General features: G+C 36.4%; 1 protein-coding gene across 1 annotated transcript in view; it reads right to left on the reverse strand.

Moving 5' to 3' along the window:
• LOC111154952 (RNA binding motif single stranded interacting protein 3) overlaps positions 1 to 15,641 on the reverse strand; it is a gene marked incomplete at its 3' end in the record, with an annotated part of 1,272,548 nt that overhangs the window by 45,504 nt on the left and 1,211,403 nt on the right. The window contains exon 11 of the mRNA XM_022514916.1: positions 13,677 to 13,723. Within this exon, the coding sequence (XP_022370624.1) occupies positions 13,677 to 13,723 (47 nt within the window). The remainder of the gene's footprint in view (positions 1 to 13,676; positions 13,724 to 15,641) is intronic.

A 15,641-nucleotide genomic window follows, 5' to 3' on the forward strand; every position in this document is an offset into this window, starting at 1 on the left:
ATTAAAACACTGTCTTTTTCTGTGTTTGTAATAATTCTCTGCTAATTCTTCTCATATAGGAAGAGATTATTTTTAGAAGAAAAACCAAGCCCCATAAGGGGAATAAATTAGATGAGAAAGTTAATGTTTCATGTAGATGGGACACAGAGTATATCTTTGAAGGTTAAATTTGGTTCATTTTATAAGGAATATGACTAAAACATTATCTATGCTGAATGAACACAGTGTTTTGACACCAAGAAAGTAAAATGTATCATCACTTCCATAAAAGCATCAACTTGCTTACCTACAATGGACTTACATACCCAAATTCCAGTTGGGGACCCTCCTGTAGTTGGAGGACAAGCCATTAAGGGAAAGGTTTCCAAGATAAAGAAACAAGAGAATCTTATTTATTGACCAAGATGGGCCATATCTGATCTTGCCTCATATTTCCGTATTTCCATGGCACTGTACTTGACTCTGACAGAGCTCTTTGCGTACTGTATGAAATATATTATATGCTCAGTGTAACAATGCACTTTTAGAAAGAGGTACAAAGAAGAAAAAATATAGATATAATCTCAAAGTACAGACACCCCTTTGGTACTAAAAATGAATAAACACATTAACAGAAGAAACATTATAAAGTAGTAAATTCAAACTATACAAAGGTTAAAAATTCAAAAGAGCGCAAGACCTCTTCTTAACTCCCCCACTCCTTTTTTTTTTTTTTTAATAATTCTTTCCAGGGAAGTACATAAATATATATCTACTAATCCACTCGTTCTGGGGTTTTTTGTTTGTTTTGTTTTGTTCCGTTTTTCAGTTCCAAAGGGGGCACTATTGCTCAGCATGTTGGTTTTGTTGTTTGTGTACCTTAATTATGCATGAACAGCTTTCCATATTAGTACATATTACCCTTCTGAAATGCTGCTCAGTATTGTAACATAATTATCATGCACCATAATTTGTAAATGTCCATCAATAGGGGACCAGCTAAATCTCATTAAATTTCCATAATGCATTTCCATGTTCTTTCTACTATTATGAGAATTTAATTTGATTGAAGTCAGGAGCTGGGTCTATTCACCTTTGCCGAGCATCCACCCCAGTGGTCTCACAAAGAGTCTGAAGATCACACACATTTCATTTTCTGTTGATCAAATTATTAAATAAATGCAGACAGATAGACAAGATAACTTCTTGAAATTCCTTACATTAATGAAATTTTAAAGGACTGAATAGTGAGGACACAACCTTTTCCTCTTTTAAGAGAGCATAGAGTCTCATCATTTCCATGTTTAAATATAACCAGTCAGCCTACAGGAAAAAGAAACACACACACTTTAATGCAATGTTAAAGCTCTTTGAGGGAAAGGCAAAATGATAGCAACAAGCTTTATAAAGGTGGCTGATGTTATGTGTACACAAATCACATTTGTCTCGTCATTCAAGAGAATAGGGTCAGCTCCTAGAGAGTTCTATGTAATTTGCTCTAGGAAGAAGTCCGTGGACTCATGTGTAAACTAAGCTAAATATTTTCTCCCTGAAAAGAGAAGAAAGTAGACAATTTGTGATTTGTGTCCAGCTGAGGATAGGAATGTTTTCTAGATTCAATCAGGGAGATATTGGAGCTCTGTGATATACTACTGTAGAATCTGAAAAGCACTGAGATTTTGAGTCCTTCAGGGCCCTTCATCGAACAATTATAAAATGATAGTGGGCAAGATCAGAGTTTCACAAATCAGGTCTTTCTACAGATCTTTCAAAGGGCAGCTTCTCGGTACTTAAATCAGTGACACAGCCATCTCTGCTCACACTTTACCTTATAGAGTTTACACACTACCTAACGCTCAAATTCATCAGCAGATTTTCAAATCATGTTTCTTCCTTCCTGTCTCACTGGTAAGTGAAAGGCCAGAGTGGCCAGCCACAGAATGGAAAAAAAAACAAGATGCTTTTGATGGATTACTTCACTGATGTGAGGATAGATTAGGAAAATGGGTTTCAGTGGCAACAAAATCATTATTTCACTTTGCTGTACTCTTAGCAAAAATCAACTGCTACTTTTGATTTTTTTTTTTTTAATAGCATCACTGAGGTTGGAATTTCGGGGCCAAAAACTTCATCCCTCAGAGGTCACTGATATTTTGAATAGAGACTCTCATGGATTACCCTTCTAAAGAAGCATTCTACAAGACTCCCCCTGAATGTAGGAGTTCTAGATTTCAAGGTTTCCAGGATTTAATGAGGAAATTCTTTAACCTTAGAGTCTATAAAAGCCTTCAAGCAAGGACTGGGAGATTATAGTCTTAAATTTACTTTATCTAGCTCTCAACAAGGATTATAAGATCTCACTCTTTTGGTTAAAAAAAAAAAAAAAACTGCAGCTGCAAAAGTTGCTCTGTTACACATTACATCCTTACTATCCATACCCATCAGACCTCTAAGTTTATAGTTGTGCAATTAAAAAAAAATGATACTGACTGCATACATATTACAATGGCAAAAGAAAGAAAAAGAAAGAAAGAAAAAGAAAGAAAGAAAGAAAGAAAAGAGACAGTCCTAGTGTTGCCAAGGATTCAGAAAAAGTGGGCTTCTCATTTGTTGCTGGTGGAAATTCAGAACAGTATAGTCATTTTGGAAAACAGGTTGCCAGTTCCTTATGAAGTTAAACACACACATACCGTACAACTCAACAATCCTAGTTCGTAGATATGAACTCAAGATAAATGAAGAAACCTTATGTGTACACAAAACCTTAAAGCAAATGTTTATAGCAGCCTTATTGATTGGACTTCCCAAAATGGGGAAACAAGCCAAGCATCCTTCAACTAAATTGATAAACAAACTGTGGTACCTCCGTTCAGTAGAACACTACTACGCCATAAGGAAAGAACTACCGATACATTCAACATGATGAAACTTAAGTGAATTACACTAAATGAAGTAAGTCAGGCTCAAAAGACTCTATATTTTATAATTCCACTTATATCACAACATGAAAAATGCAAAACTATAAAGAAAGAAACTATACAAATCAGTGGAAGTCAAAGGCTGAGCTTGGGGGATGGAGCCAACTAAAGACGCATGAAGGAATTTTGGGAAGTGATCTAACTCTTCTGTCTTGATTGTCTGGTGGTTCTATGTGTACTTGTCAGAACTCATAGACTTGTACACTATAAAGAATGAATATATGCTCTATGTAATTTCTACCTAATAAACCTGACTTCCAAACAAAATCAATTACTGTGTAAGCGAACATCCATCCTTTCACTTAATATATATATATATGTATATATATATATGTATAGATCATTTACTATTTGTACCAAAGATAGGTAAGACTCTAAAACATTACATAGACTCTCTGCTGAGCCACTTAAATTCTATCTTATCTGTACATTAATCAGCCTAAAATCTCCCAATGGCTCTTCATTGAAAACAAAATTTGCATTTCTGGTATTGGTTAGCACAAACAGGCTACTGCCTACCTCTCTAGTATTTTCTCCTACCCCTCTAAATCAGCCAGCTAGGCTCCAGCCACACTGACCTTCTTCCGTCACATGATTCTGTCATTCTCACTTCTGTCTTGCGCCACTAAACTTGTAATTCTCTCTACCTGCAATGCTTATTTCCACAAATCTCCCTAAGGCTACCTCTTTCTCATTATTGGTCTCACATCTCCTTTCTTCAGAGAGGTCTGTAGCTAAAGTAGCAACCACTATCTCCACCACCTTTGCTCTCTATTCCTCTCCTGTGATTTTTTTTTTCCCATCACTCTTATCACCATCTAAAGTAGTGATTTTTAAAAATTTCTTTATGTATGTTATAGACCGAATGTTCATGTTCCTCCAAAATGCACATGTTGAAGTCCTTTCAATGTGTCTGTATTTGGAGATGGAACCTCTCTGGAAGAAACTGATGAGGTCAACAGGGTGGGGCCCTGATCTGATGGGATTAGTGTCCATATAAGAAGGGACACTAGAGACCTTGCTCTCTGAAAGGCTGGGTGAGGACATAGTGAGAAGGCAATCATCTACCAGCCAGGAAGAGATCTTCACCAGAAATGAGTTAGCCAGTCCTTGATCTTAAACTTCGAGCCTCCAGAACTGTGAGAAACATAATTTTTATTGTTTAAAACCACCTAAAAAATGCTATTTTGGAGACGCCTGGGTGGCTCAGTTGGTTAAGCAGCTGCCTTCTGCTCAGGTCATAATCCCAGAGTCCTGGGATCGAGTCCCACATCAGGCTCCTTGCTCGTCAGGGAGCCTGCTTCTCCCTCTGCCTCTGCCTGCCATTCTGTCTGCCTGTGCTTGCTCTCTCTCTCTCCCTCTCTCTCTCTGACAAATAAATAAATAAAATCTTAAAAAAAATGCTATTTTGTTGTGGTGGTGGAGCTGACTAATACAAGATACTACTGACTACCTTTTCTATCTAGATGCCAGTTTTGACAAAGTTGAGGACACACTGGCCTCGTTGCCTAAAATAGAGCCTAGGACATAATAAATACTTAAGAACCATAGATCGAATGGATGAATGAATGCAAAGAAGCTTAAGGAAATAAGTAGTGATTTCAGTATAGGATGGTCAATGCCAAGATGACGGAAGCATAGAAGACAGGTTCCTGAACCAGTAGAAAGCTGATGGGTGACAATCCAGAGAGGCCAACATTACATGTTAGTAAATGTTCAGTGGAAGCTTAATCAATACTTGCTTTCTAAGCATGTGAAGTATTAGCAACTAGGGAAGAGTCCTTTTCTACAAAAATCATGATTTGCACTTAAAAATCCCCTTTGGATCTTAGCCTTGACAGATCTTATTTATGAAGAAGTGAACAAGAAGACTTACTTGGAGCTCATAATGACCCCATTCCACCCACGGCTATTCCATAATCAACCCATAGTCTTTCTTATTCACCATGCTCTGGTTTAACTTCTGTTAGAGAAATCCAGTTTCAGCCTCTCCCACAAATGGAGTGAATCATGACTCTCACTTGAGCATGGCTGGTTTATTTTGTAAAATGTAGCAACTGAAGTATTAAAAGTGAAGGCAATGAGGATTGGATTGACAGGCAGAGTTTACAGGGAATGTTATGGGGAAAACAGGGAGAAGAAACATAAGGAAACCAGCCAACTAAACTGATACTTACAAAGGGAGCCCTTGGGGGAACATTTATTGCATTTTTAAAATTATTTATTTATTTATTTATTTATTTATTTATTTATTTAAAAAAAATTTTTTAAAGATTTTTTATTTACTTATTCACCAGACAGAGATCATAAGTAGGCAGAGAGGCAGGCAGAGAGTGGGCGGGGGTGGGGGGTGGGGTGGGGGGGGTGGGAAGCAGGCTCCCTGCTGAGCAGAGAGCCTGATGTGGGGCTCGATCCCAGGACCCTGAGATCATGACCTGAGCCGAAGGCAGAGGCTTTAACCCACTGAGCCACCCAGGCACCCCTGCATTTTTTTTTTTTTATTTGCTCTAATCCTATACAGCACATAAGAATGATATTTCTTCTTTGCCAGCAAGTTCCAAAACTGCCACTCAAGTCAGAGAGTTATTTAGAATGGAAAATATACTGGGAAGAAAAGACTCTTCTAATTCTCATATTCTGAAATAAGCTCTTCCCAAGTTCAAACATAAACTGGATGAATTTACAGGAAACCCTCCTTAAACCATGAAAAGAAAAATTGCTATTGCATCGCAGACTTAGAGGTACTGTATCTAAAGAAAATGTATCAGGCCAGGCTCTATAAGAGAGAACTGTAGAATGAGTTTCCCAATCTTTCCACTTCTTCTCAGTCCCTGCCATGTTTAAAAACACTCCCACATGGCCATGATGTTAAAAAAAAAAAAAGGAGAGACCATCCAAATGGATGCTTTAGGCATAGGCATTATTGGGGAACAGGAAAGATAAAATTGAAACATTTTAGCCATAATAACAAAGCTAAGGTAATTCTAAATATGTGACTTTATGTTTTTATATCATAATATATGCATTATGCCTTGAAAATGCTTTTATAGAAAACTGGGAATGAATTCTTAAATCATTTTCCTGGGAATAGTTTACCCTTAAAAGGGTAAGTCACATACACACACACACACACACACACACACACACACACACACAACCCACAATTTTTTTTTGTTAAAATTCACATAACATTTATGTGTATGATAAGTGTTTCTTTTATACTCTCTATCCAGTGGTCCTAAACTAGAAGTGATTTTGTTTGTTGGAGAACATTTGGTGGATCTGGAGATACTTTTGGTTGTCACAACTGTGTGGTGGGTCGTTACTGGTATCCAGTGGATAGAGGTCTGAGATTTTGCTAAACATTCTACAATGCACAGGACAGCTCCCATACGAAAAATGATCTGGTCCAAAATGTAGTGTTGAGGATGAGAAAACTTGCCTTAGGAACATGAACTAGTTGCTTCTGGAGAGATTTCATTTGAACAAAATACCAAACGCTACAGTGGCTAAGAGAGTTAACTAAGCATGATCTATCTATAGAATTCTAAGCTGGCCTTTGAAAAAGTTATTATTTTTAAGGAACGCAAAGAGTTACTTGGTTCTCTGGCACTTAAAGCAAGTGGGCTCCGGAAGTTCAGAATACGCAAGTTGAGGTCACTAATAGGACATGATTTCGCCTGCAGGAAATTCATCTTCAGGGTATTTGGCCGTCAGTAGTAATATGGTGAAATCTTATTTCACTGACAATAAAAATAACATGAATATATCAATAACTGCAGGTAGAATGTTTTTTTACTGAAGAAAACCACACAAAATCCTATTTGCACACTGAAATCAACAGCACTAGCTCCTCTCTCATGTCCACAGGCAATATTGTTAGAGTCAGAACCACAAACACTATCCTCAGGGTAACACTATATCATAAGATTAATAAGTTATTGGTCGTTTTTATTGTAATACCACTGTATCCTTCACATTAGATTCCATTCCTAGTGTAGTAAGATAAGGTTTCTGTATCACTTAATATCAAGTGCCCATATACAATAGCTGGCAAACCAGTGCTATAGAAACATTTTTTTCATGTCGCTCCCAAGAAAATGCATTTTATTCAAATAAAACAATCCAAGAGGCTTTTACACAGCAGCTCTTGCTGAAAAGTACACTGGAAAGATGAGATTTTGGATATGTGGAGTGATTATTTCCCACCTCCCACACTCATATTTGAAAGTGATGGAATTTCATATTGGACTGTTAAAAAAGCAATAGGGGAATTGTAATAACAAACTGTAGACTTACGCCAGACAGTTCTGAAAGAAGAAGAGGCATTTTTATTCTTGTAAGTTAGCCTAGAGTAAAAAGTACTAAGGTTTCATTTTTCCATTGTGATCCAGACACTTCTTCACTATAAACTTCAAAGCCTTAGATCGATGTGACATTGAACTAATTTTTTGGAAAACAATAATTTGGATAGATTCAGGCAGACGACAGAACTGACATTTTCTACCATCTAAGTTCAAAAAGGATAGATTCCCCATGGTTGGTAGTTATAAATGCTTGTTCTTTGTTAGCTAAAGTTGAGCTCAATTTGGGAGTATTTATTTCAATTTCATGTTGCTGTATTAATGCAGAGGTTATGGAATTCAGAACATATTTAACTCCTGACACAATTTAAGCTACTAGCCACAACCCAGCCACATACTCAGAAAGCCCTGGGGCTTACTACACTTATGGGAAACCAAAGTGTCATAAAATATGTTCTTAAGCTATGATGTGGGTCATCTCTAAGAGGAAATGTTCATGTCAGTACTCCATCAAGAAGCCTTCTGAATCCCTCATTAGAACACAAATGCCTCTTTTTTGTGGTCCTATGATATTAATTTTCTTTACTTTTCTTTTCAAAAAGAATATAAAAACATAAACAGTGAAAAATAAGTCTCCCTTTTTTCCCTACTTTGCAGTACTTGGTTGGTGCTCCTCAGAGAACTACTGTCATCATTTCTTTTGTATTCTTTCAGGAAGATTTTATACAAATAAAAGTTAATATATACATAGATCTCATAGTACCTTGTGTTTCTACCACAATATTATTTGCACTGTATCCCATATTGTAATTGTGTGCATGTTCATTGTCTCCAATATAATATAAAATTTTTCCTTTTCAAATATGCATCACCAAAATGATTTTATACAGTGCAATAGACAGATATTCAAAAGAAAAAAATGTTGACTTGAACTCAGTGAGCATTAAGCAATGTTTAAGAATATTAACTGGATTAGAGTGAGTTACAACTATATCTTTGGATACTGATTATTCTATGCAAAATGAGACCGGTTTTTTTCCTGGAGCAATAAACATGTCTCACTCTGTTAGGTTACTGCTGCCTGCCTGAGTTAGGGTGCCTGCTAAATCGAATACAGCAACATGAATAGGGAGTAGCATACTCTATTCCAAACATTCATGTTAGATCCCTTAATATGCTGAGTAAGTTTTCTAAATCACCTTCCACACCTCCAAGATGCACATGTTAATGTTAAGCCAACGGAGGGTATGTTGAGAAAATATTTGTGGTTATCTCGATATCTTACAGGCTTAGAAATCATTGTTCTAGTATCCCCTATTCATAAAATGTTACCATACAAGACAATAAAACCAAACATGAACAAAATATTTTTAAAATCATCTCTATGAAGTAGTGTCAAATGAGTAAGATTAATTCACTGCAATCTTTGTCTTCTTTCCTTTTCATTATATAAAATTTCTATCTTCTTGTTATCGACAACACAATGGACAGTCTGAGTCTTCTAAAACTCCATTCTTAACTCAAGATGTGATAAATTCATGGGCAATTTGGATACTTTGGGTGAAACTGGAGGCCATATACTTAAAGAGAAACAGATTAAAGTGTTACATGGGGACAGAGTAAATTGATGCTGCGAAAGGAATGGTTTCTCTAATGGCAATTTGTTGGGGCCAAGAAGATATCATTGGTTACATTTCCTATTTCTTCTTTAACATTTACGATACTGGGTTAAACAATCTATAAAGATGAATAAAGCATGAAACCTGCCTTCACTGAGTTAATAGCCCAGCAGGGAAATAAACATGGTGTCAACAACTACATGGTAAATAGACTGTCAAATGTATCATGGTACCTTGAACTATAGTGCAACAATAACATCAATACTTACACTGACAGTTACATTGTACCATACAGAGTTCCTTTAATCCTTACAAAGTCTTACTATCATCTCCACTTCACAGAGGAGCAAACTAAAGCACAAACAACTGGCCCGTGTCTGGTGAATAACATAATTTGGATGTGCATATTGGCAGGCTGATTCTGGGGTATGCACTCCCAACCACTGCTCATACTCTTTCTCTTCTGACTGGTTGTGTAATTAGCTTCTGCCTGGAATCACTTGACTCTGTCCTTCAAAGGACAGCAGTGTTTTAAAAAATGACGGAAAGAAGGAAAGAGAGGGAGAAGGAAGAAAATTACCATTCCCTCCAGGCAGAGAATTCCATGAGCAACAAGACACAAAAATGTAAAGTAGCATGGAATGTTCTGAGAAGGTTCATATGATTTTCAGGAACCAAGTTATGGGGTATTACTAGTATACATATCTAGACATATATATGTATATGTATATGTTTATGTACATGTACATGTATATATATATATAAAACATATATATTATATATTATAGTATTATTAGTGTGTGTGTGTGTGTGTGTGTGTGTGCATGTGCACACCATTCTTGGAAGTTTGAGTTTTGTTCTATAGTTAGGAAAGTCTACCTAATACCTTAAACCAGACAGGGAGGGAGATGATTACTGGATTACATTTTAATTAATTTATTTATATATGTATTATATATTTATATATTATATATATTTATTTTAAATATGAATATATATTTATATATTATTTAGATATATATTAATTCTAATAATATAAATAAATGTAATACATTTATACATTTATATATAAAATTTATATATATATATACACATTAAAAAATGTGAAAACGTTTTGTAGGAAAGCTATATTAGACACAGATAAAAGGTTAGTACAGGTAGGAAAGGAGACTGAATGAACTCAACCAGTGGCAAGGAGCAAGAGCTGGGGTGAAGATATAGTTCAAAGATAGACTGAATAAGTTTTAATGACCAATTTTATCAAGAATGTTGTAAAAGAGAGAACCCAGAGAACCGGAGTTCATGGCCCAAATGGCTTTAGAGTGAATTATTGGGAAAAAAAGGAAGCAAATTTCATGTTTGGTTTTCATTTGAATTTGTTTGGTTTGTATTAGGAAACATTGATGAAGTTAATGATCTCAATTTGGGACAGAAAAGGTATCTAAGAGCAATACCTAATAAGCAGTTAGAAACACAGGTAATAAAATAACCAGCCAACCAAAGAATAATTATTGGGCCCTGCATCTACTCATGAATTCCAAGTGTCAGCTTGGGAATCTTCAGGTTCCAAAAGCAAGAGGAATGGATGAGATCAACCAAGAAAAAGACAAAATCCTAAGAAAAATTACTGTAAGTGGGGAAAAGAGGAGGAATAAGAAGAGACCAAGTGAGTGGGAAGAGTACAGAGCCAGGAGGATCAGCAGGGAATGGAGCTGTGGGATCCAAGAGGTAAGAAATTTCCAAAAAGGTATAAATGGTAACAATGACAATTCGAATGAGGCAAGATATCAAATGGCCTAAGAACTAAAAGGGTGTCCGTTATAATGGATACATTTGGAGATCATTGGGAACACCAGCAAAGGAAATTCCAGTCAAGTTTGAAACCAGACTTCATAATTTAGTAAGCTGCATTAGAAAATAATATGGGAAGACTGTGTAAAGACAACTGAAGTTGTTTAGCAGTGAAAAGAAGGCTAACATAGTGTGGTCACTAGAAGTGATGTCCTGGGTATGAAAATTGTTTTGCTTCTACCCTCTTGACTGGTGGAAAAGGCTTCAGCATTTCTATAGGCTGAAAGGAATATTCAGAAGACAAGAAGGTATTGAAGAGAGGGACTGGTCGAGGGTATACAGTTCTTTGTCAACAAGAGTAGATCAGATGACAGGATTCTCAAGACTGGTATCCTCAGCATCTTAACAAAAATGTGTTTCATGAGGGAACTATTCATTGCTGTAAATGTTTAAGTAGGCAGTGAAAAGGGTGAACCATTTTTGCAATTCTTCAAATAGTTCCAAGGATAGAGTGGAACACTGTTGCTGTAAGGTACAGATAAAGATATGTCATAGAGAGGCTGATTTAAAGTGCACAGATGCATAAGAGACTCTTAATCTCACAAAACAAACTGAGGGTTGCTGAGGGAGGGGAGTATGCAGAGGGTGATTGGGTTATGGACCTTGGGGAGGGTATGTGCTATGGTGAGTGCTGGGAAGTGTGTAAACCTGGGGATTCACAGACCTCTACCCCTGGGGCTAATAACACATTATATGTCAATGAAAAAATTAAAAAATTAAAAAATAAATAAATAAAGTGCACAGATGGACCTGCAGCCAATCTCAATGTGGCAAATGGGCAGCGAGTTGAAATGTGAGGAGAGGGCCTGCGGAAGGGAGAAATGTTCCCTGTGTTCCATGCAGTCCTCACAGCCTCCAACACAGCATTAACCCAAAGCTCCCTTTTGGTGGCTCAGATTAGGAACAGAAATCCCTTTTTACTTTCCCTTTAGGTCTGTGGTAAATCAGGATAAACACTTGGAAAAGTATGTCTTTCAAGAAGACAGTCAGATTTTAAATTATGCATCAGAAAGACGATTGCCTAAAACAATGCATAAGAAAGCATCATTCTCTCATTGTAGTCCAGGCCTAGGTCACTGCTGCATTTCTAATCCTTCATGTAGAGCAATGGGTAAGAAGGAATTTATAATAGATATATAGATAAATATTACAGATGGATTATATACATACATACAGGGTATGCAAAATATTAGTACTTATTGAAGCTGGTTAGTGAACACATGATACTCATTCAATTATTATTTCTATTTTCCATTTATGTATATACATTTCCAATTGCACCTACATGTATATTTCATGTATTTGATTCTACTCCCAAACACCTTAAGTTACAAATATAAAGTACTTGGTACATAGTATGTGTTCAATACATCTATTCTCTTCCATTATAATACCTATTTTCTGTCACCATCACTTAGCATATAATGCCTTATTTCATTCCTTTTGAGTTAGTTATTTTATTTCCCCAGCTATACAATGTGATTCTTGAGGACTTTCTTCTGCATTTCTTTCCTTCTTTTTACCCTCCAAATTTATAGTGCCTTATTGGAAATAAGAACATGCTTACTGGATAAATCCCTAATTTTTGCTCTTGGAGAGAAGTTTTGAGTAAAAAGGAAGAAAGGACTAGACTCCTTCCCTAACTTACCACCCATGTTTACTCTTTTATGGAAGGGTGGACTCTGAGTTCCTTGAAGGCAAAGATCTCGTCTCATACAAGATTTTTTTAAATCTATAAAACATAGCAAAGTGCTTGGCAGACTCATTGGATGTTTTTTGAATGAATGAATAAATCACTTACTAAATGAGTAACTTTATTAAGAATAGGATATATTTAAATATTTCCACTATCTCACAGATTTTCATTAAATTAAAGGCAGCTAATCAAATAGAAAATAGAGCTTGCATCTTTTTATCATTCTACATTGGTCTTAAATGAGGTCTTCATTCTGATTGATTCTTTAATGAGACTGTAAGACAGAAAACTGAAAGCCATGGAGGAACCCAAGATGGAAGGCTGTGAAAATAAAATAAGCAACCAGTCAAAGAATAAAGAATAATTACTGTCAATTGCAGGACAGTCAAAGCAAAGAGAAGGGATTGAAATTGAGAAGAAAGTTTCAACACAAGATACTCAGAATCACAGAATTTTTGAGAGTTCAGGTCATGTAGTTTGTCTTATTTCTCAAGAAAGGATCCTAAGCTATGTGATTTATTCTAAGTAAGAGGTTATAAATTTCCAGATGCTTATTAAAATAAGGAGTAATGGGTGCCTGTGTGGTTCAGTTAGTTAAATGTCTGACTCTTGATTTCGGCTCAGGTCATGATCTTGTGAGACTGAGCCCTACATTGGGCTCCGTGGTGGGCATGGAGCCTGCTTAAGATTCTCTATGCCTCTCTCCCTTTTCCTTTCCCCCCAAACATAAATAAATAAATCAATGAAATAAATACATAAAATAAAGAGGGAAGACATAATCACCAAGTTTCTAACTTGACTCTGTCCATTGTCTTCCCCTAATAGCCAGAAGAAAATAGCTAAAGAATTATTTATGTTTAAATGAACTGGAAAAACACTAAAATCATTGGAATTCTAGAGTTACCAGCAGGGGAATACTCTTATCTCAGAGACACACAGGTACACCTTCCAGCTTAGCTCTATCTGTGCTCCCTCTTTACATTCCTTATTCTAAGGGAGAGAGAAAAAGAGCATGAGGGAGGGACATATAATGTGGGTAGAGACCATGCGGGAACAGAGGACATGGAAGATGTTATGAAGTCAGAGTCACACATGAGAAGAAAAAATTATGACGATAAGAAATGTTTGGTTTAAAGTTTCTATTTGAAGATTTAAAACAAAAGAATGGTTTGAACATTTTTCTTCAGTACTGATTCCAGAGATCAAAGATACCTTAGCAATTAAAATAGAGAAAATGTTGTCTACTTACCCATTCTGTATGGCGGCTGTGGGGTCATAGGTCAGAGCCATGCCAGCCTGTATACAGGAAGGAAAGAGGAGAAAACAAATCTTAACACTTTTATCTTGGTGCCCAAAACATTCAGTACACACAAATACTTTTATCTTACTTTCCATGATTTAAGTTTACTGTATCCTATACATTTTTCTACCCTTACTGCCAAGACTAGCATTTTTACAACTCACACATCAGAATCCACCAGTGAGTTAAGAGTTTATATTATAAATCCAGATAAACCAAAGAACAATACAGTTTGGATGATTTCCATTTCTACTTCATAAACCATCCGCTGTCTAATCTGGTATCCTTATAATTTCTCACTATTGTCAAGAGCACCTATTATATGTCTCATGGCTGAAAAAAAAAAGCAAGAATAAATCCTGTGGTCAGGATAAAAATAAAAGCTACTCAAAATGCATTCGACCTTTCAGAAGAAAATGTTAAGAAATATTTATTTTAAAATAGATGGTATGCCTCGGGGTATGTAGGTAATGAGTCACAGAGTGCTTGTCCAATATATTGCTAGTACCTGTCCTACTAAGAGTGGTAGAAAGGCAAGGTCATTTACATAAAATGGAAATTCTAGGCCTTGTGGCTAATAAGGAGGTGGGTTTGTTTTGTTTCTAAGAATAAAATCACCTTTGAAAAACTAAACTTCTATAATAGGCATAGTTTCAGAAAAGAATAATAAACTTCATGACTGTTGATTCACAGCCTACCTCCTTCCTTCATACACATCATCACATTCGATCCTCACAACAACCCTATGAAGTAGGCAGGAAAAACAATTCCTCCATTTTAAAGATGAAGACACTGAAGCTTGGAAAGGTCAAGTGACTTGCTCAAGGTCACACATTAGGAGGCAGAATCAGATTCCAGCCCGGGTCTTCTGAGGCTCCCTCCCACCACCTATGACACCGACCAAAAGTCTGCATGAGTCCTGACGATCATCTCCAGCAATGTGGGAGAAGTTTCTCTGTGGGTGTATGGGCATACCACCTTTTGTATCCAACACTGTCAATCTGGTTACTGCTTTTGAGTAGAAACAGAATGTAGAGTGAAACACAAAACTAAGTCGTCGTCAGTTAGACATTTTCCCTTCTTTTTTAAAATTTAAAAGTGAATGAGACTGATGTCAATTTCCCAGCCTCGACAGTGTACTACAATTACATTAAGATATAACAATGGGAAGAAATGGGGTGAAAGGTACACAGGGTCTCCTTGTACCTTTCTCTTCCAACTTCCCATGAATCTATAATTATTTCAAAAGAAAAAGAAAAAAAATGAATTAACTTTGAGGACTTCTATGGAAGACAAGAAAAATCATAAAAAACTTTGGAGAAAAGAAAAAGGAGCTTTTGTGTTTTGAATTTTAGTTTATGTGAAGGTAGTTTTCCTGTTGGGCTCATTGAATTACTCAGATTTCACACATAACTAAAATGGAAATTCTCAAGCTTTCCAAAATAGGGCCTGAAGTCCAGTATACCCTGCTATATCCAAGCTTCGATCAGACACATTATTTTTCCCAAAAATTTTTAAAATTGTTATTAAGATTGATATGAAGAACAAGTGTGGAGAGTCATATATGCATAGGATTGGCATACAGGGAACACACATAAATTGAAAAGGAGTTTGGCAAGCAAAGTTGAGATGTCTGGCAGAAGTTAACAGAGGTGCACTGAGAGCACATGTTTAATGATAACTGCATCTTACTCATGTTAAGAAAATATGCAACTGATAATACAACAAGCTGGGGGGACTAGAAAATGAGAAGCAAAAGCAGTGGTGCCAAAACACAAAGAGACCCTGGGGTGCCTGGCTGGGTCAGTTGGTTAAGCATCCAGCTCTTAGTTTTAGCTTAGGTCGTGATCTCAGTGATGTGAGATGGAGTCCCATGCTCAGCAGGGAGTCTGCTTGAGATTCTCTCTCCCTCTC

The sequence above is a fragment of the Enhydra lutris genome, unplaced genomic scaffold (genome assembly GCF_002288905.1).
Source record: "Enhydra lutris kenyoni isolate GAN:26980312 unplaced genomic scaffold, ASM228890v2 scaffoldscaffold39, whole genome shotgun sequence".
NCBI lineage: Eukaryota > Metazoa > Chordata > Mammalia > Carnivora > Mustelidae > Enhydra > Enhydra lutris.